This window comes from Caretta caretta, chromosome 14 (assembly GCF_965140235.1).
Source record: "Caretta caretta isolate rCarCar2 chromosome 14, rCarCar1.hap1, whole genome shotgun sequence".
Taxonomy (NCBI): Eukaryota; Metazoa; Chordata; order Testudines; family Cheloniidae; genus Caretta; species Caretta caretta.
In genome coordinates, this window is record NC_134219.1 from 3,477,098 (window position 1) to 3,498,194 (window position 21,097).

Below are 21,097 nucleotides of genomic sequence, written 5' to 3' on the forward strand. Positions count from 1 at the left end.
CCACCCCGGCCCCGTTGCCTGGCTCCCAGGGAGTCTTTGTGGGTGGTTCCTCCCGGGCAGCCTGGCTGCCTGTGTCAATACTGTGGTAGCCCATGCAGGCAGCGAGTCCCCGTGCGTTACCACGGCGATTATCTGCCCGCGGGGCACAGAGCGGGTGCTCGCTGGACCACAAAGCCAGCGACTGAGACGGGCAGAGAAGGTGGAGCGACCCCGGGGGCTCCACGTGAGCTGGGGAAAGGGAAAGCCAAGTCCCCCCAGTCCCTGGCACCTCCCAGACTGTACACACGAATGCACGTTACACACCCCACCTGCCTGTCTGTACACACGTGTGCGCACACACACGATACAACACACACTGTATGAGCACTACACACACGCAACCCACCTGTCCACACACACTATACAACACACCCTGTATCAGCACCACAGACACCGTACACACACAACCCACCTATCCACACACACACACACACACACTATACAACACACACTGTATGAGCACTACACACACGCAACCCACCTGTCCCCACACACACACACACTATACAATACACCCTGTATCAGCACCACAGACACCGTACACACACAACCCACCTATCCACACACACACACACACACACTATACAACACACACTGTATGAGCACTACACACACGCAACCCACCTGTCCCCACACACACACTATACAATACACCCTGTATCAGCACCACAGACACCTTACACACACAACCCACCTATCCACACACACACACTATACAACACACACTGTATGAGCACTACACACACGCAACCCACCTGTCCCCCCACACACACACACACACTATACAACACACCCTGTATCAGCACCACAGACACCGTACACACACAACCCACCTATCCACACACACACACACACTATACAACACACACTGTATGAGCACTACACACACACAACCCACCTATCTACACACACACACACTGTATGAGCACCACACACACACGCAACCCAGCTGTCCACACACACACACTATACAACATACACTGTATGAGCACTATACACACGCAACCCACCTGTCCACACACACACACAGTATGAGCACCACACACACACACAACCCACCTGTCCACACACACACACACACACAAACACACCCTGTATCAGCACCACAGACACCGTACACACACAACCCACCTATCCACACACACACTATACAACACACACTGTATGAGCACCACACACACACACAACCCACCTGTCCACACACACACACACACAAACACACCCTGTATCAGCACCACAGGCACCGTACACACACAACCCACCTGTCCACATACACACACACACACTCTACAGATACACCTTGTATGAGCACCACACACACCACATGCACACAACCTGCCCCTCCATACACACACACACACACACCAGATACACCCGGTATGAGCACCACACACACACAACCCGCCTATCCATACACACACACACACACACTACACAGACACACCCTGCATGAGCACCAAACACAGAACCCGCCCGTCCATACACACACACTATACAGACACAACCTGTATGAGCCCCACACACACCATACATACACAACCCACCTGTACACACACACACACCAGATACACCCTGTAGGAGCACCAAACACACAACCTGCCTGTCCTTACACACTTGGGCCTTACCTCGAGGTAGGACATCGACACCTCATACTCCATGTCATCGCTGGTCTCCTCAATGGCTCTGAAGAGGTCATGGAGGGTGCGTGCGTAGATGCCGGGCTCACGGTCTGTGCCCAGCATGGTGTACGTCTTCCCGCAGCCTGGGGGGCAGCAGGAAGGCAGTCAGGGCTCTCTGCCGGACAGGGGACCCCATGGGTCTGTGCTAGGCGGGGAGGGGACGGGGCATCCCCTGTGGGTCTGTGCTGGGTGGGATGGGGACGGGGACCCGGCCACCAGTGGCTCGCAGGCATCCCCCGTGGACATCTGCTTCATGCTGCACCCTCCCCTTTGTGGCTCTGAGCCGACTCCTTAGTGCCAGAACTGGGAGCCCGCAGGCCCTGGGTCCCTCCCAGACCCTGCCCTCCCGCTACCCCCGTGGCGAGGCCGAAACGTTGCCTTCTTGGCCAGAGGCGCGGGTGGCTCCCTGCCCCGTGTGGCTCCCTGCCTTGGCCCCTGCGGGCAAGCGTTCCCAGCGTGGGGCGGCCCTTACCGGTGGGGCCGTAGGCGAAGACGGTTGCGTTGTACCCAGAGATGACACCTTCGATCAGGCCCTTGGTGGTGGCGCGATAGACCATCTCCTGCAGCCGGAGAGCACGGGAGGTGACAGGCCTCGGTGGGGAGGCGGTGCAGACAGACATGTCAGGATTCTCCCCCCACCCCCGTGTCCTGTCATCTCCCCCCTCCACAACACCGAGGCAATTACCTTTGGACCAAACTCCCCTCAACTGAAAATGTGGGGTGCGCATGTACCATCCAGCTTCCCCCCGGGTCCCAGACCCCTCCGCAGCTGTCCAGCCACCGTTACGGGCCTTTCCTCTGCTCCACTCACCCACCTGCATGCAGCCACCACCCTAACCCTCCCGGCATGCCCCACGATGAGGCACACGCCCTGGTGTGCTGGGACAGACCTGTGCTCACCCAGCGCGCAGGGACAGAGCTCAGACACTCCTGTGCTCCATGCCCTGGCTCCTGCCACCCAAGGTGCAGGAGAATCGCCACCAACAGGGAGCAGTATAGGGCTGCTGACACACAGCTGGGCAGCTCTGATTCCATCCACTAGATGAGTTCCAATTCCCTTCCCCGCCACCTGGGGCCAATGAGGGGCTCAGAAACCTGCTGAAGGGCAGGTCTCTGGGCACTGGAGGAGAGGGGATGCACAGTACCCCCCCACGCTCTCCCTGCCCCCGCTTGTCTTGGTGGTTACAAGGAAGCGGGGGGCATTTGATGGGGGCAGCCTCCCCAGTGTCAGCGTATTGTGGACATTAGCATGAAATGGAACTGCTGAAACCAGACCCAGGGCCCAGCTTGGCCCAGCCCCCGGCCTGGCCCAGCCCCGCTGCCCGGCCGCCATTGAGCACCTGCTGCCATAGCCACTGTGTCGCGCAGATGGGGAGGGGCAGGGTGGGGACTGAGGATGCTGGGATAGCAAGGTCCCCCGCCGAGGACCCCCCAATCCTCCAGGCTCAGGGCTGGGTGGCCCATATGAAGGGCTTCGAGCCCGGCAGGATTCCAGGGGCCCAGCTCCTCACCTGAGTTGCCGTGAAGTCAAAGGCCACGTCGAAGACATAGGATTTCTCGCGGGAGCGGTTGGCTCGCAGGATGTCCTCGGGGTCCTCCATGGGGTCCATGAGCACCGCTACCTGCCGGGACACCGGGTGCCAGGAGTCAGCAGGGCATGGCCACTTGCCAGCCTCCTTTCCTGGGCAGCCCTAGGATCAGGCCCGCCTGCCCCACACGCTGCGACCCCCCACTCTCCTTGGGAAGCCGCGTGTCCCAGCGCAGCAATCGGGGGGGACGAGGGATGGCGTAGCGGGCACCTGGGCTGCGGCATGCGCTGGGCTGCCATACACCTTCTACAACAGGATGGCAGTGAAATGAACCTCCATTGGGTCTCTGAGGACAGCCCCCCCCAGCCTGCCCCACTGACCAGGCTGTGTAGAGACCGACCATCTCCCAGGGAGACCGGCTGGGGCAGGGGGCCATTCCGCTCTCTGCGGGGTAAGCAGCTCCCTGTGGCGCCGGGATTGCACCTCCTGGAGAGTCCCTGACTCAAGAGGCTCCCCAACAGGCTGAGACACCCCGAGGCCGCCCGCCGGGGGACGGAGCCAGGAGGGGCCAGCTGGGCAGCTCCAAAACCCAATCGAAGGGTGCTGGGGGTACAGACACTCTGTGCCAGCTGGCAGCTGTGTGGCCTGGGAAGTGGCACTGTCCCAATTTGGGGTCAGTCCGAACGGTTTGTTTCCATATTGGCCATGTTTTAATGTGAAATTCGGTTTATATATAAAACACAGCCACTTTCTAAATGAAACGGCCTTTTGAAAACAAACCATGGAACCTCTGGTTCCAGCCCTGGCAAAGCAGGAAGGGCTGCTTTGGTCACAGCTTCTCCCCACCATTTTCCAAAATGTATTTTTTGTCAAAACAGACACAAGTTTGCAAAAAATAAATAAATAAATAAATAAATAAATAAAATTGGTTTTAGTCAAAAAGGTGTTTTCCGAGAGGGATCTGTTCTGCTGAACATTCTCCCACCAGCGTCACTGCTGACATCAGGGGAGCGCCACGTGACAGCCGGCTCCATCACGCCCTCTGCCCTAGCATGGCTCCATCACCCCCTGCCCTGGTTCAGCTCCCAGCTCTGCCATGCCCCCGCCCTGGCATGGCTCCATCATCCCCCCCCCCCACACACACACACAGCCCCCCAGGCATGACTTCCAGCTCCATCACGCCCCCTCCTGCCCTGGCATGGTTCACTTCTCCATCACCCCCCCACCCCCAACCTAGCACAACTCCCAGCTCCATCGTGCCCCCCATGCTGGTACAGTTCCTGGCTCTATCTTGCCCCCGGCCCTGGCATGGCTCCTGTCCTTCCCTCTCTCAGTCTCCTTGTTTGCTGCTATCCTCCCCTGGGGCTCAGGGTTTGTAGCCTTTTAATAACTGACCTGATTCCGAGATGTGAGACAGGCTGGCCCCTGGGGGCTTGGCTGGCAATTAGACCGTGCTAAACTGGAGCTCAGCTGCACTCCAGGGAGCAATGAGCAGCGAGATGGGGCAGGGAGATCTCTGCCGGCTTGTACGGGGCACAGATTGTCTAGCAGGGACCGACCTCTGCTTTGGCCTCTCCTCCGGGCAGAGACAAATGGAGAAGGTAGATCCAGAAGGAGACGGTCTCCGCATGGCCCAGGGAATGCTAGCCAGTGACCTCCCTGCTCCCGAATGGCCCTTTTGAAAGCTGGGGTCCCTCGGGAACTGGGCCCACAGGCTAATGTCACAGCTGCTCTCTCAGGGGAGCTCAGGAGATTAGGTTTGCCAGAGTGACCATTATTTAAAGACTAGCTGGGTCTCAGGTGTCAGCTACAGCTGGATGGTGGAACCGAGTCAGGGCCCCGGAGCAGCAGCTCCGCTTTCCAGATGGCAGCATGCAGAGGAGAACAAGGGTGGGGATTACGGGGGGCTGCGGGTCCCAAAACAGAGCTGGGACTGGAGGGTGCAAGGTCAGGACTGAGCGGCACCAGCAAGATGTGTGAGCCAGAGGGGTGAGGGGGTGGGGGGTGAGAGGGGGCAGAGCTGGGATCCCTGATCCAGCACGAGAATCCAGAGAGACCAGGGCAGCTGGTCCCTGAAGCAAGTGCCAGGGGCTGCAGGCTCTGTGCGTTACCCAGTGTTCTTCACCCACTGAGCCCCAGGCCCCCGCCAGGGAAACATTTATCTTCCTTTGTCCTCTGTGAGCACTGCTGGCCCCGGCTCCTGCTCCTGGGCGCGGCCCAGCGCTGCGGCAGAGAGGACAGGCCCATACTTGCTGCTGGGACATCCCTCCCCATTCACAAGGCACCTGGCCGTTTGTTGAGGCCCCACGGGACAAGATAAGCTGTTCTTCAGCCAGGCTGGGAAGGCAGAGGCTGGCTCTGGAGGGGGTGGCCTCAGGGGCCCGGCTGTGCCTGGTCCATTGTGGGGAGCCCAGCGAGGCAGACCAGCCAGAGCACTGAAATAAGGAGGAAATGCAGGGGGATGGAGGGATCCAGGGATCCCTCCAGTAGGATGGCTCTAGGAATCCACACCATTTGCATGCACCACCACAGTGGCAGCTGGGAAATGCTGGAGGCCCAGGGCCAGGCAAGCCCTGCAAGCCCAGTGGCTATCACCCCAGGTCCAGCTCAGGGGACGGTTAGAATCATAGAATATAAGGGTTGGAAGGGATCCCAGAAGGTCATCTAGTCCAACCCCCTGCTCGAAGCAGGACCAATTCCCAGTTAAATCATCCCAGCCAGGGCTTTGTCAAGCCTGACCTTAAAAACCTCTAAGGAAGGAGATTCTACCACCTCCCTAGGTAACGCATTCCAGTGTTTCACCACCCTCTTAGTGAAAAAGTTTTTCCTAATATCCAATCTAAACCTCCCCCACTGCAGCTTGAGACCATTACTCCTCGTTCTGTCATCTGCTACCATTGAGAACAGTCTAGAGCCATCCTCTTTGGAACCCCCTTTCAGGTAGTTGAAAGCAGCTATCAAATCCCCCCTCATTCTTCTCTTCTGCAGGCTAAACAATCCCAGCTCCCTCAGCCTCTCCTCATAAGTCATGTGTTCCAGACCCCTAATCATTTTTGTTGCCCTTCGCTGGACTCTCTCCAATTTATCCACATCCTTCTTGAAGTGTGGGGCCCAAAACTGGACACAGTACTCCAGATGAGGCCTCACCAATGTCGAATAGAGGGGAACGATCACGTCCCTCGATCTGCTCGCTATGCCCCTACTTATACATCCCAAAATGCCATTGGCCTTCTTGGCAACAAGGGCACACTGCTGACTCATATCCAGCTTCTCGTCCACTGTCACCTCTAGGTCCTTTTCCGCAGAACTGCTGCCTAGCCATTCGGTCCCTAGTCTGTAGCTGTGCATTGGGTTCTTCCGTCCTAAGTGCAGGACCCTGCACTTATCCTTATTGAACCTCATCAGATTTCTTTTGGCCCAATCCTCCAATTTGTCTAGATCCTTCTGTATCCTATCCCTCCCCTCCAGCGTATCTACCACTCCTCCCAGTTTAGTATCATCCGCAAATTTGCTGAGAGTGCAATCCACACCATCCTCCAGATCATTTATGAAGATATTGAACAAAACCGGCCCCAGGACCGACCCTTGGAGCACTCCACTTGATACCGGCTGCCAACTAGACATGGAGCCATTGATAACTACCCGTTGAGCCCGACAATCTAGCCAGCTTTCTACCCACCTTATAGTGCATTCTTCCAGCCCATACTTCCTTAACTTGCTGACAAGAATACTGTGGGAGACCGTGTCAAAAGCTTTGCTAAAGTCAAGAAACAATACATCCACTGCTTTCCCTTCATCCACAGAACCAGTAATCTCATCATAAAAGGCGATTAGATTAGTCAGGCATGACCTTCCCTTGGTGAATCCATGCTGGCTGTTCCTGATCACTTTCCTCTCATGCAAGTGGAAAGTTCCACTTAGGGTAACCAGACAGCATATGTGAAAAATTGGGACGGGGGTGGGGGGTAATAGATGCCTATATAAGAAAAAGCCCTGAATATCAGGACTGTCCCTATAAAATCGGGACATCTGGTCACCCTAGTTCCACTGGAATTGCAGCTGCACCCCCCAGCGCTGCTGTGTTTGGCCCAAACAGCCCCCTGGCTCCGCATGCTGCTGCCTGGCATCAGGTTCCTCTTTGAACTGGTGGGAACAAGGCTCAGGTTGGGTTTCAGAGCAAGGAGAGAACAAAACCGTCCTCAGAGCCTCTTGGCCAGGGCTCAGTGTAATATGATCAGCAGCCACCAACCCGGCCAGGCGAGGCTCCTGTGCACAGCAGGGAAGGGGCCTGGCCAATGGACCACCAGCCTGGCATCCCACCCCCGGCCATCCCAGGCAGCGGGCAGATCTCCCCAGTGTTGGTGCAGGATATTTCAGAGGAAGCCCTAAGCCCCCATGAAACACACCCAGCTCTGCAGTGCTGCACAGGGGACGGGGACAGCTCTGGAACCCCAGCAGCTGATCTGATGGTGCCCTCAAGCTGTCACTAGCATCCTCACCAGTGTCCTGGCATATGCCAGGGCTAGTCACAGAAAAACACAACCCCTAGCTCTTCTCTGACGCTTGTCATCAGTTAATCTCAGGGCACCTTACAAAGGAGGCCGATATTTCAGGCCATTTTACAGATGGAATCTGGCGCACAAAGAGATGCAGTGACGTGCCCAAGGTTACCCAGCGGGCGGGTGGTCAAAACGGGATTAGAACCCAGTTCAGTGCTCTAGCCACTAGGGCCTCCCTCAGCTTCCAGGATATCCTGCTGCAGCAAGGTCCAGAGGTTAACAACCCTAAAGTAAGCGCCTACATACAGCACGTTTGGGGAGTCCCAGGCACTAACGAGCCCCGGCTCATTCTTACAAAGGGCTTGCTGTATTCATGCTAAGACCATTGCCAAGGCAACCAAGAGATGGCAGCAGAAGATACAGGGGTCTTGCGAGTATGTTCCCCCTCAGATGTGGGGGATGGCCCATCAAGCTCACAAGCTGCGGGGAGATAGTACATGTGCTTGGGGCTGGGGACGTGGGTGACCAGTACAACCCAGGATAAAACGCTTTGGGCCAGATTCCCAGCTGGGGTCTCCAGCAGGCCGACGGAGCTGCCCCAGCTGACGCCCATGGACTGGCTCCTGCGGGGACAGCGGTGGGAAATGCAGGAGGCTGAGGGACAGGGCAGAGCGTGCGGTGGATGGGCTGCCGTGAGGACGTTCGCCCTGGGCTGGCTGCCAGGCCTGGGTGAGCCAGTACTGCCCAGGTGGCTTTGCAGGCCAGCCGAGGGACAGCGGCACAGGAGGGACGAGCTGCAGGGAGAGGCTGCTCTCCCGTTGTGCATTGTTCCCGGGGCCAGGGCCGGCCCTTAACGAGCGCTTTGTGCGCAGTGCCAAGAGAATCCAACTGTCCTCCCCAGTGCCGATCCGGGCCTTTGATCGCAGTCCTCTGTGGGCCAGCGACACACAAAAGCGGCTCTGTGCCACGCAGGCCGAGGGTGGGGCAGCTCCTGCAAGGTGCCCTCCACAGGGGGGACAAGCAGGGAGTGCTGCCCCACAGGGGCCAGCGGGGGCCCCCCACACTTTGGCAGCAACCAGCAGGGGGCACTCTCGCTGCCCCCACCAGGGAGTCAGGGTGGGGGGCTGTTCACCCTGGCTGGGGGTGCTCTCCCCGACTCTCCCCCTTGGCCATGGCACACTAGGGAGGGAAGGGCTGGATCCACCAGACCTCCTGGCCCATAGCTGCTCCCTCCCCACCAGTCCTCGGCCCTTCCATAGACACTTCTTCCAGCCCCTTCCCTGAGGATACGAAGGGGGGGACGGGACACAGCCAGCACAGAGCTGCCCCCCCCCCCCACTGTCTTCTCCCTGTCTCCCATTTCAATGCAGATTTTGACCTTTCCCGAGTGCCGGGCTGGCAGGCTGGTGTCTGTGTGTAACCCTATCCTGGGGGGAGGGGGTGGCGTCACTCCACCTCACCTGCCCTACTTCCATCCTTGCCAGCATCTCCTAGGTGAGAAACAGAGTGCCTCCCGCCCTGGGCTGCGGGCATCCCCTGTGCCAGAGCCACTTACTGGGTGCCAGGTCGCCAGACAGGGGTTAACATCACTTCCCACCCCACCCCAGCCCCCCACCCCCAGCATTCCTTCTATCGCAAGTACTTCTAGGGCTCCCGTAGCGTCCTGCTCTGCTTTGGTATTGTAGGGTCTCCCATAAAGGCAGGGCTACACGTGCTGGTTTGTTATTGTAGGGTCTCCCCTAAGGGAAGAGCTATGCACACTGATTTGTTATGGAACGGTCGCCATAAGGGCAGGGCTACACATGTTGGTTTGTTATTGTAGGGTCTCCCCTAAGGGAAGAGCTACGCACACTGGTTTGTTATCGTAGGGTCTCCCCTAAGGGAAGAGCTATGCACACTGGTTTGTTATTGTAGGGTCTCCCATAAGGGCAGGGCTACACGTGCTGGTTTGTTATTGTAGGGTCTCCCCTAAGGGAAGAGCTATGCACACTGGTTTGTTATGGAAGGGTCGCCATAAGGGCAGGGCTACACGTGCTGGTTTGTTATTGTAGGGTCTCCCAGGGCGGCTGGCACTGGTTTTTGTTAGATAAAATCCATGTTTGCATCATAAATACGAAGATCAGAAAGAAGTCCTGCTACCCGCCCCCTGCCCTCCAGCACAGGGCAGCGACAGGGCCCCGAACACTGGCTCCCCAACAGAATGGGCTCACGCAGGAACTAGCAAGGGCAGAGCTGGGCAGGAGAGATCCCTGACACCATGGGAACGGCGGGGGCAGGATCAGACAGGCTGCAAGGAAGCCCCCGTAGCCCCCGTGCTGGGATCAGGAGAGATCCTGTCCACACCCCCAGTCCCTGGCATCCCCGCCCCCCCCGCCCCCAGGCCCTGACGTGGCAGCTGGGTTTGTCTCCAGTTCTATTGCTTGGAGCCAGCGTTGACCCCCCTGCCTGCGCACACTTGTTGCCACGGCGACTAGGTGCTCTGATAAACCATGCCAGTGCACGTCTGAGATAGCATTGTCCCCTGGCCGGAGCGGGGCCCATGCCGGCCCCTGTGCACCCGGGGGAGGGTGCACCTGCTATCCAAGGCAACCCAGAGAAGTGGCTTGCATCTGACCTCCCAGCCCCACACACACACACACAGGAGTGGCCAACACCCCCACCCTGATCCCCTGCATGGTGCGGGCAGAGCCACGGGCATAGGATGGCTGCTTCCCTCAGCCTGGACTTTGTTCTCGGTTTTACCAGGGGAAGAAAATCAGCCAAAGAGGCCCAGAAGGGGAGGCTGTGGATTTGGCGTCCCAGCGAAGCAAGGGGCGGGCACTCCTTGGAGGTCAGCGCGGGGCACTTTTTCCTCCTTGCTAGTGAACTCAGTTGTGCTGGCACCTTGATCCCAGACCCGCCGCAGCCCCTCCTATCCCAGGCCTGGGCTCCCCCAGCTTAGCTCTGCCAACACCCCGGGATGTGGGGCCCTAACATGCCAGGTCACCTCTTTTTCTCACCTGCAACAGCCCCTGCTGTTCCAGCCCTGGACAACTCGCCACTCTTCCAGCTCTGGGGCTGTCTAGGACAGACCCCACCCCGTCCTGCCCGGTGCGCCGTGCGTGTGTGAACAGACCGGACACTGTCCGGAGGATTCCATACGTGAGAGCCGGAGGGCTTGGGCAATAGGGAGTCATCCTGCCGTGCCCTGGGAGCTGGGGGAGGAGAAGCCTTGGGGGACATTCCTACTTCCCATTGCTGCAAAGAAGGGAATGAAGGAAGGGGAAAAGAAAGGCAGGAAGCCTAGAGGGGAAGATGGGCCTGGGGATGGCATGAGTGCGACAGGGAACACGCTCCTCCCAGCACAGCCCCAAGGCACCCGCCTTCCGCCCCATTCTCATCTGACACCCAGGGCCTGGATAAGGCTGAGGGCGCCGGCTGCCAGATACAGCGGGACCACAGGAAGTGTTTTGCCCTGTGAAAACATGACCAGGGTGTAACGGACGCAGTGACGTCTGCAGGGAGCCTAAGGCAGTCGCTTAGATTGGGGACAGCCCTTGCGTCTCAGTGGGGCATTACCTCCAAAACCTGCTTGTCTGGAGCCTGCCAACCTACCCTGCAAGCTGTGTAACCGCCCCTTCCCTGTCCCCACAGTCTGGGCATCAGCCAGGCCCTCACTCAGGCACTGGAAACACACCTAGACCACAGAGCTGGAGGGGAAATGCCAATGGAGCCATGTTCCATCGCGCTTGGGTCATCAGGTTGATTTTGCTGGAATTTCATTTTACGTCAGATGGGAGGGTGGGTGGGTGGGGGGGGAGTTTTGAAATGTCCCGTTGCAGCCTTTTTGGAACAAAGCATTTCACGCTGAAAAGACCTTTTCCTTCAGAAACGGATTGCAGAAGGGAATACAACGGTGCGCTTTTGAAGCGAAGCCAAAAGCCAAACAAACCGCTGCTATTTTGTCAAACCCAAACGTTTCAATTGCCCCCAAAGGAATTTCCCTTCACAGAGGCTCTGGGAATTTTCGGGGCTTTGCTCCAATACAGAGCGAAGGCAGATGTCAAAACCCCAAATCCTTTGTGAAACAGAACTTCCATTGTCCCCTCCTGGCTCTAACAGACAGCTCTCCCCCTCCCCCGCAATCCGGCTGCACCTTGAAGGGGGCCTGGTCTGCCCTGCTCCCCACCTGGTGACCCTGGGCCCAGCTGCCTAGAAGCAGCCCTGCTTCCAGCCCAGCCAGTTACCATCTGCCTGGAGAGACCCCTAATGCCGCGCTCAGCCCAGGTAAACACAGATGGCAGAGACAGCCCTGAGCTCACGGCTGCCTGCTCTTCCCGTAATTGCTCGAGGGGGGTAAAAATATCCTGCTAATAAACACAGCTGAATTTCCTCCTGACGGGAGGCCGCACTGGGGCTGGCGAGCGGTAACCCGGCCCCAGTGCTTAGCAGCTGTTAATAGAGCTGGATCGATAATGGAATGGGGCAAGGGGAAGCCAAAGGCAGCCAGGATCAGACAGCACCAGGGGACATGGGAAAGGTTGACAGGCCCAGACCCTCAGCCAAGGGCCAGATCCGTGGAGTTTGTTCCAAGGGTTTCTTACACTAAAGAGCTGCTTCAGTGCCATGAGCAACCCTCCATTAACAAACCAGCACGGGCAGGCCTGGGGCTCACATGCGACCTACAACAAACCAGCAGGGGCAACCTGGTGTTTATGATGAACCCTACAACAACAAACCAGAGAAAACTTGGTCTCCTGAGAGCAATGGGTGGGCTACCCAGAGCTACCTCCTAAGGACGCGCAAGGCTTAAGAAGGGGGAAAGGATGATGCAGCTGTTAACCTTTTCTCAGCTGGCTCCCCGCCACTCCCATCACCCAGGGAAGGTAGGGATTGATTCTGGGGTTGGGTTTCGTTTTCCCTCCCTTTCAGTGTTTAGTTTTTGGCCCAGTAGCTTCTGGGGGCACGAGGCTGATCTGAAGTGTGACTGATCCGGGTGAGTGATTGGCCATGTTTGACAGAATCCTCACTGAACCTAGCACGGGACATTTTCTTTTATCTTTTGCATCCTGCATTCCCACGCGGCGGGACCCCCGCAACCTGCGGTGCTGGGCGTGGCACGAACACAGCGAGAGACAGGCCAGGCCCTGAAGAGCTCACGCACTAACCAGACTGTGGTGTGCCCAAGATAATGGCCCCACTTTCGCAGATTGGGAATTGGGGCCCAGAGAGATGTAGTGAATGAGGCTCCCATCTCCAGAATCCCAGCCCAGTGCCTCATCCACGCGGCCGCCCTTCCACCCACGCTCCTGCTCAGCGAGCTGCGGAGAGCACAAGCGGGAATTGAGACAGGCTGCAACTGACAACCAGGAACAGGAATTGTAGCGCTCCAAGGCCATTTGCCACGTCCAGGGGCAAGGGTCCCCAGTGTGCATTTAAAAACGCTTCTTCTTGGGCAGTCCCAAGGGAGGAGGTTTTACTGGCTGGTTTGGATTTAAAGGAAAGTCAGAATGACCCCTAATTAAGGCCAGTGGCCCCTTGGAGGGTGGGGGGCTGCTGGAGCGCTGGGCAGGCCAGCCGTATTCAGATGTCCAGCAGGAGCGCTCTTTGTGGGCACATGGGCCCAGTAGGTACAATTCTACCGGCACTTCCCTAGCACCTTGGGAAGCAGGAGATTCAATGCAAAACTAGTAACAAAGGAAACCAAGCGTAACGGCATGAAAACACCTTGCTCTTTGCTTTTTAAAGGGCATCGAGTGAAAGAGCTCCTGAAAGATTTTGCTTGTTGCATTCCCGTCTCCCATCACAACCGTTAGCAAGAGGATTTCAAGAGAGACACTGCCAAGTATCTTCCAGTCACACCTAATGCGGGAAAGGGCAGCGTGAGCTTCCTCTGTATGCTGCTCTGCCAATGCACCTCATTCTTAGCTTGCAGGCCCCTCCTTGCTAGCCCAGCCCTGTGCTCTCCACACACAGCTCTGCCAATGCCCCTGAATCCTGACCCGCAGCCCCCCAGCCAGACTATCTTCTAGGTTCATTTCTCTTTAGACTGGACACCGGGGGCTTTGACAAAATGCACCAAAATCACAGCCACTTACTCAGACCTGAGGCAGGATTTGAACTTGGATCTGCCAGGGCAATGTCCCCGACACACGATGCCAGCAAGCCCCCCGCTCCCCCACCTGCCCGGAATGCTCCTGCCATACCTGTTCATCCACTTTATGAGCTATGAGAGTAGCTCCTTCCTCCAGCTCCACCATGCTGATCGGCCGGATCCGAAGGGCCACCTGGAAGAGAGTGAAGAGAGGGTGAGAGACGTGTGCGGCGAACGGAGCCGGTGGAGGGAAGGCAGAAGAGACGGGGAATCGGCACCTGCACGTGAGCCATGGTGCCGGCCTGGCACAGTGTGTCTCCGAAAGTTCCTAGCACTTAGGAAGCCGGCTGAGTGCGAGCCGCCCACCTGGCACAGCGACTTTGCTGCCGATGTCCATTCCCCACCCCACGCCTCACCTGAGGCATCGCCTCTCTAGCGAGGCAGAGCAGAGGCCCTGGCGCGCCCTCCCCGATGGCCAGCACACAGCAATTACAGCTTTTTCCTGGAAGAAAGAAAACACCGCTGGGAGCAGATCGGTGACTCCGGCTGCTCACACCAGCCCTGTCGCCAAGTTTAAAGGGACAGCTTCAGTCAGTCTGTCCACAGAGGGGCTTTTCCCTCCCTCTAACCCTGCGCTCTTCACTGCCTGGCCAGCCACTGGAAGGTCTGGGTTGCAAAAAGCTTATCAAATCCATCAATTAGCGAAGCTCCCCGCTAGCTGTTTGATCCATCAGCCCAAGGTGTGCTTGGGATTTGCAAAAAGGTTTGGTCTGTGAGAGCAAAGGTGCTGACGGTTAGTGATTCCTGGTGCAGCCATGTCCCGACCAGCTCCCCAGACACTGTGGCATCGATTCCCTCCTTCGCTTCATTTACCCCGTGTGCGTTTCACTGCTGAGCGGGTCCCCTGCCTGTCTGGGGGAGAGTCTCTATAATGGTCAGATTCCCTACAAAGGGACCAGGAGCTTGGGAAGAGGCTGAGTCCCACCCAGAAAGTCCAAAGCCAAGTGGCATGAGACATAGGGCTCAGTTCCGGGCCCCCACTCATCACTGGTGCTAATGGGGGTGAGGCATGGGCACTGAGGAGAGGAGAAGCCCTATAGTTGGGAGGGGGTTGATTCAAGTAGTAGTGGGTATCTGAGCCCTGGACATGCCCGCAATCTGCCAGGTGCTGTCTGTATGCCAGGACACCGTGCCAAGATCTTCATCACCCAGTGGCAACACACCCGGATTTGTAACCTTTTGTATCCTTCGTGTTGAAACGTTCCCAATTAATATTAAGTTGTTAAAGCTAAAGATGCAATAAAATCCAATTTAGCTTTCAAGTCTGAGCCTCTAGGGCTGTCACAGAACATTTAGGTCGTAGAGAACCATCAGGAATGAGAACCAAATTTATTTTAAAAAATGATCCACGAAGCAAACAGGCATGCGATTTCCACGTACATAATTCTACAGTTATACGTCCCCTCAGCGATGAAATAGTCCATCAATGGGGTCAGTCCACTGACAACAGCATGAAGTAGTCTTATAATCCCAGAGCCTCACCGGATCCTTTGGATGTTAATTGGCGCTCACTTGCAATTTAGCAAAACTGCTCCTTTTCTACTTCATGATATTACCAATTAATATGAACCTGTCCTTTACCCTCATTCTGCCTCAACCACTGCTGCATTGTCTCTTTCCACTTTATTTATGTGAACATCTGCACCAGCATCCTTCCCATACTGCCAGCACCAAAGCATTTCAATAAAACATTCATGATTCTCAACCACCCGCATTAGAAGCCCCGCCTGAACAACTCACAAACCAGGAACCCAACCCTGGGGCCCGGCCTTGCTAACTTGTACCTTCCCAGAGCGCTCTGCTTCCAACTTACCTTGAACTCTCTCGCATGAGCAACTACAGTTTCCCAGACTCCTCTGCAATTTGGCAGTCTCCAACCCCAACTTCTACTGATCTCTCATCCCAAACCACTCGATAGGGTCCCCACTGTAAAACTGGCAGAACCCAACCCGCAGTGGAAACTAGAGTAGCTAGAGCCAAAAACCGAGGTCTTTGGACTCATTTGTGGCAAATACTGCAGACGTGAGTGTCATCCGCCACACCAGGCCTGGCTTCCTAGCAAAGGCCAAGTTGAGTTGGGTACTTAACAATTGTCTATTGTTAATGAAGCATCAGTGTGAGAGCACGATCGGTGGGCCACGTCGCTGACCAGAATCTCTTGCATGAACAGATCAAAAAATAGCATCTTTCCAGGCACTAACGCACATCGGCACACGTGGGAATTGTGTGGGGAGCGTCACCTGAGCCCTGCTATTGGGCACCACCACAACCCCGCAGTGCAAATGGACCCGTGGGTTATTGACACTGACATGCTTACTCAGAGACACTCCAACTTAACCGTGCAACGTTTGTGTAAAGAGTTGTCACTTTGGATGGGCTATCACCAGCAGGAGAGTGAATTTGTGTGGGGGGGTGGAGGGTGAGAAAACCTGGATTTGTGCTGGAAATGGCCCACCTGATGATCACTTTAGATAAGCTATTACCAGCAGGACAGTGGGGTGGGAGGAGGTATTTTTTCATATTCTCTGTGTATAAATAAAGTCTGCTGCAGTTTCCACGGCATGCATCCGATGAAGTGAGCTGTAGCTCACGAAAGCTCATGCTCAAATAAATTGGTTAGTCTCTAGGGTGCCACAAGTACTCCTTTTCTCCCCACAGAGGGGCTGGTGGCAACATATAAACCAAGACGGGGCTGGGGCTGGTCATAAGAGCACTGAGATAAAAGTCCAGCCATATCATTATGCACTATGGGAGATTACACTCCAGGGCATGCATGCCTACACACTGCACACCCAGCATTTGCTGCTCACACACACACACACACAATACAGCATCCAATGCACACTTTACAATGTGCACTGCTTAGCCTCAGATCCCACAAGTCGCCCCCAAAGGAAGTTGAGAACACCCTGTATCATCTGGGACTGGGCTCTTATTGTTCCTCTTACATTCTTTGATCTGCAGTATCTTTCTCCTTCTGTTCTGAAAGTAAAACAGGAAATCTGGAGGGGCGCTGGGATTTTTTAGAAGACAGTTTTACTGCTCTCCAGTAAACAGTTCCTTTAAAAATATTGGCATCATCATTTGGTTTGTGTGTGTCTAATGCTGCTGCAATTCATGACAGCAAACTGTGGGAGGACAAAGGCTGCAAAATCCAGTCCCTAGGAGGCTATAGCTAGTACTTTAATTCACTCACAAACTAATCTCTATGAGTGCAGTACACACACAAGCTATATTAGCCACATAAACACACATTATTTTGCATATACGTGCACAACGCCACGCTTACACAGTGGAGGTCTGTAGCACCTCCTGAGCACACTGTGTGGCTTTATTCCAGGTGTGTAAGAGCTCCAGAGGGTGTCACTCACACTCACACTCTTTCCCCAGCTCACACACAGGTAGTCACTGTGCACAACACCGGTACCGTTTCAATCAACAAAGGCACTATTACTACAGGGTCCCACAGAACCTGCCCAGCTAGGAACGAGCGCGGGGACAGAGGGCCGGCGGCAGCCCAGTCCTTACCTATGAATGCAGCTCGAGACACCTACAGTGACTTGACCCAATGGATCCGGGGCATTTCTGGACTGAGCAGGGGGCAAGGGAAGACAAGTGACTAGCGCCAGCCTCCCAGGCGCTGAGGCCAACATCCAAACTCCAGCTTTTGCTCCCGTTCTGACCAGCCACCCAGCCCTTTTCACCCTGCCAGACAGGACGCGAGCATCATTAACCAGCACATACTAGCTAGCAGCACGAAGGGGAATTCCCCACTTTCCCTGGGCTCCCGATGTGTGCCCGCCGGGCAACACTGGGCACAGTTGGCAGCCAGTCCCCCCTCCCACATTGAGCACGAATCAAGTGACAGCAAAGAACAACTTACCGTGAGTTGCTGGTCTCTGGACTCCTTCACCTCCTTCATGATCCTGGCAGGTGCACAGAGGGTCTAGAGGGGAGGGCCAGCAGCAGCTGCCACAGGCATGGCTCTCAGGACCCTGCAACCGCCACTCCCCCCTCCACAGACCTGTCACTTGCATCCGCTGTTTCCTAAACAACCTGAGACTTAGGCTAATCCTCCCAGAGACAAAAGGGGGAGGCGGGCTGCAGGGACGACGCCAGCCCTGCCTGCTCCTTTCCCATCCACGGGCTCAGGGCCTTTTGTCCTCTCGGCCCCCCAGGAGGCTACAGAGCCACAAAGGGCTGGGGTGCAGCATTCCTGCTCCCTTCGGGGAGCTCTAGCCCCGGCTGCCTCTCACGCCAGCTGACCGGGCTGTACTCAGGAGGGCCAGCCCAGCTCTGCCCAGCTGCTTTTGCTGCCTGCGGGATCTCGCCGGCTCCCCTGGAGATCTTTAAACTGTACACAACAACCGCAGCGCAGCAGGCTCCTGTTGACACAGTAGCACACAAGCAGCTGGGCTGGGCTCTGCTTCGCTCATTCGCCCTCTGGCGGCAGGTATAGGGGTGTGTGCGCATGCCTGTGTGTGCGTGCACACGTGTGTGCACACACGTGTGTGCCCATGCGTGTGTGCCATGCAGCTCTGCCACAGGGGAGCTGGGCGTGTGAACTGCGTCTACCCAGCAAGCGTGGCGCGGGGCACGAAGCGTGGCTTTGCGGGAAGTGCCCGGGTGTGGTGTCTACACCCTCGCGGCAACCCAGGCCGCGTCTGCTGGTGACGGCGCGTAGGAGGCGTGCACAGCAGGCTGGGTCCACGCTGCGGTGGGGAGCAACTCCCGGCAGCGAAGGCTCCGGCTGCGGGGAGGCAGAGGGAGACTATACTGCTGAAACCAGCAGTGTCCATAGGGGAGGCACTGCTTGGTCGTGTAGGGGACACACGCACAGGGTTCAGGCGTGTCTTCACTCGCCCACGCCATGCCTCACCATCTGCACAGCTATTGATGTCCATGCTGGGGAAGGTGCAGCGGGTGCATGCCACACGCCGCGGCAAGATTGGTGCAGTGTAGACGCACCTTTAAAGAGAGACACCTGTTGTTTGGCGTGCTTTGAACCTGTGCTTGCTCACCCAGCTGAGGTCCTTCTAGGTTAAGACTGCTGGGGAAGGTTTATCTGGGGCCTGTCGGGGACAAACAGGGGGTTGGGCTAAAAAAATGTGTAAAAGTCACAAAGCAGCTTCCAGTGTAGACGCAATTTAGGGCTGAAAAAAGGAGTAAGAGTCTGGAGTAAGCTTACAGTGTAGACACATCTTGAGAGAGTGAGAGTAGGGGGACCGCATGTGTGGATAATGGGGACAGTGTGTGTCTGTCTCTCTCTCGGAGGACTCGCCTCTTAAGTTTCATTCCCAGATCTCGGCCCAGCACTGTGACAGACTTTTATCGTGAGATGTAAACATGAGCGTTGTGCACGTCCCATTCACCACTTAACACCCTTTCTTTGAGCCCCACCAGCCAGCGTCCATGCAACGTGGGGAAACAGAATGGAAAGATGCTATAAATCATCACCAGGATTTAATCAATAGATTGGAAGAACACAGCCCAGCTGGAATCCAGATGTACCAGGCGGCTTCAGAGGCAGAAAGAGGCAGCAGCTGTTCCTACGCAGAGCCCCAGCCGGCCAAGACGGTAGGAAGCGCTGTAGGGATTTGAGTGGCACCAGAGTGTCCTGTGGTAGTGACCGAGGATTAATGTGCAGCTTTGTTAAAGGTGTCGCTTTGTTAAAGGTGTCTATTTCAGCAGAAAACGGTGGCCATTTGCGAAGCTGGTGTCAGGCTCAGACGGATGCGGGCAGGGCTGCGGGGCTTAGATCACCCGTTTGTGGGACAGCAGGCGACCTGGCTTCTGGGCAGAGAGTTTTATTTCCTATAAAATCACTTGGTTGGTTTCCCAAGCAGCGTCTGGATTTGATGGAAAATTGAGGCCCTGGCTCTTGAAGGAATCAAAGATCCCCGAGCACGTCTACCAAAAGGAGGGATCCTGTCCAAATCTCTCTCTGGACATTACATGCTACTAACCTAACTTCCCCGGCAACCTCCATCGGAAAAGGACTCTTCACTTCCTGCCCTCAGACTGTTGGGTTGAGTTGCTGTGCGCCTCGTTCCACCCCAGAGCTGGCTGCATCGCAGGGGTGTTCCATACACCCAGCAGCACACTCGCATGTCTGCTCAGTCGCCCCAAAGTGCCGTTGGGTTTCTAGGGTGCCTGGCATTGGAGCCGGAATTCGGCCTCACAACCTCAGCATCATCCCCCCTTTACAGAGCGAGAAAGTGAGGCACAAGGAGGGGAAATGACATGTCCGAGGCCAGAGAATGAGAGGCATAGCTGGGTGTAGAACCCAGGAGTCCTGGCTGCCACCTACCCTGCACCGCACTACCTATGACACTAGCTAAGGCCCAGGGGGCTGGGAGCTGGGAACTAGCATATTCCCTAGGGGCGCACAGCTTTGCTGGGGAGGGTTGAGGACCCTCTCCTCTCCTTTCCTATCCTTGTCTCCTTTCCCAGCTGTGGGGCCAGACCCTTCCCCTCAGGCTAGGGGCAAGCCGGGGGAGGAGTTCATCGTGGGTCGGTGGGGGTTGGGAGAATCCGCACTGGGGAGATTGGGCTAATGGCTGAGAAACTGGTGGAGGGAGGGTCTCCATCTAGACCTTGCAGATTCTTTCTGCAGAGATACAGCTTTCCCTGTCCATCCGCGCACTCGAGCCCTCGCCAGCCTCGCAACCTCTCAATCTCCACAGCCTCCTTTCCTCTGTCCTCGACAAGTGCCATCTCCCTGCTCGTCTCCCTTCATAAGGCTGCTGCAGCGATCCCATCCCTGGCCTGGCGCTTGGACATCTGATTTGTCTAGCAGATGCCAAGTTTCACCTCACTTCAAAACTGCTTGCTTACAAAATCAGACACAAAAACACGAAAGCGTCACCGCCGCACTGTTACTGACAAATCGCTGACTTTCTCCTTTCTACCAGAGAATGATAAAATAAATCCAGTGGAATACAAACACTGCCCTGGCAGTTCAGTGTATAGTATATGGACCAGTATAAACAAGTCAGTGTCTGTATTAAATTTTAGTTTGTTCTGTCTGCACTGGTGCCTTTTATGTAGCCTGTTGTAAAACTAGGCAACTATCTAGAGGAGTTGATGGACCCCCGGCAGACCTCTGCGCACGTCCAGGGTACGCGTATCCCTGGTTGGGAACCACTGCTCTAGTGCATCAAACAAACTACAAGTCTTCACTTTCAAGGCTCTTCCCAGCCCATTCCCACCGACCGA

At 56.2% G+C, this 21,097-nt stretch overlaps 1 protein-coding gene across 3 annotated transcripts in view; it reads right to left on the bottom strand.

Annotated features, from left to right (window-relative positions):
* The window catches only part of KIF19 (kinesin family member 19), a 32,373-nt gene extending 14,088 nt beyond the window's left edge, over positions 1-18,285 (bottom strand). For 2 of the 3 annotated variants that reach the window (XM_048817708.2, XM_048817709.2), the window contains exons 1-5: positions 17,763-18,285; positions 13,932-14,012; positions 3,230-3,340; positions 2,191-2,278; positions 1,665-1,801 (exon numbers count right to left, since the gene is read on the bottom strand). In XM_048817708.2, coding sequence (XP_048673665.2) covers positions 1,665-1,801; positions 2,191-2,278; positions 3,230-3,340; positions 13,932-14,012; positions 17,763-17,801 — 456 coding nt within the window. In that variant the 5' untranslated portion in view covers positions 17,802-18,285. Of the gene's footprint in view, positions 1-1,664; positions 1,802-2,190; positions 2,279-3,229; positions 3,341-13,931; positions 14,013-14,097; positions 14,281-17,762 lie in introns of those variants that run through there. The other variant, XM_075119172.1, reaches the window with a different exon arrangement.
* Between the last annotated feature and the right edge of the window lie 2,812 nt (positions 18,286-21,097).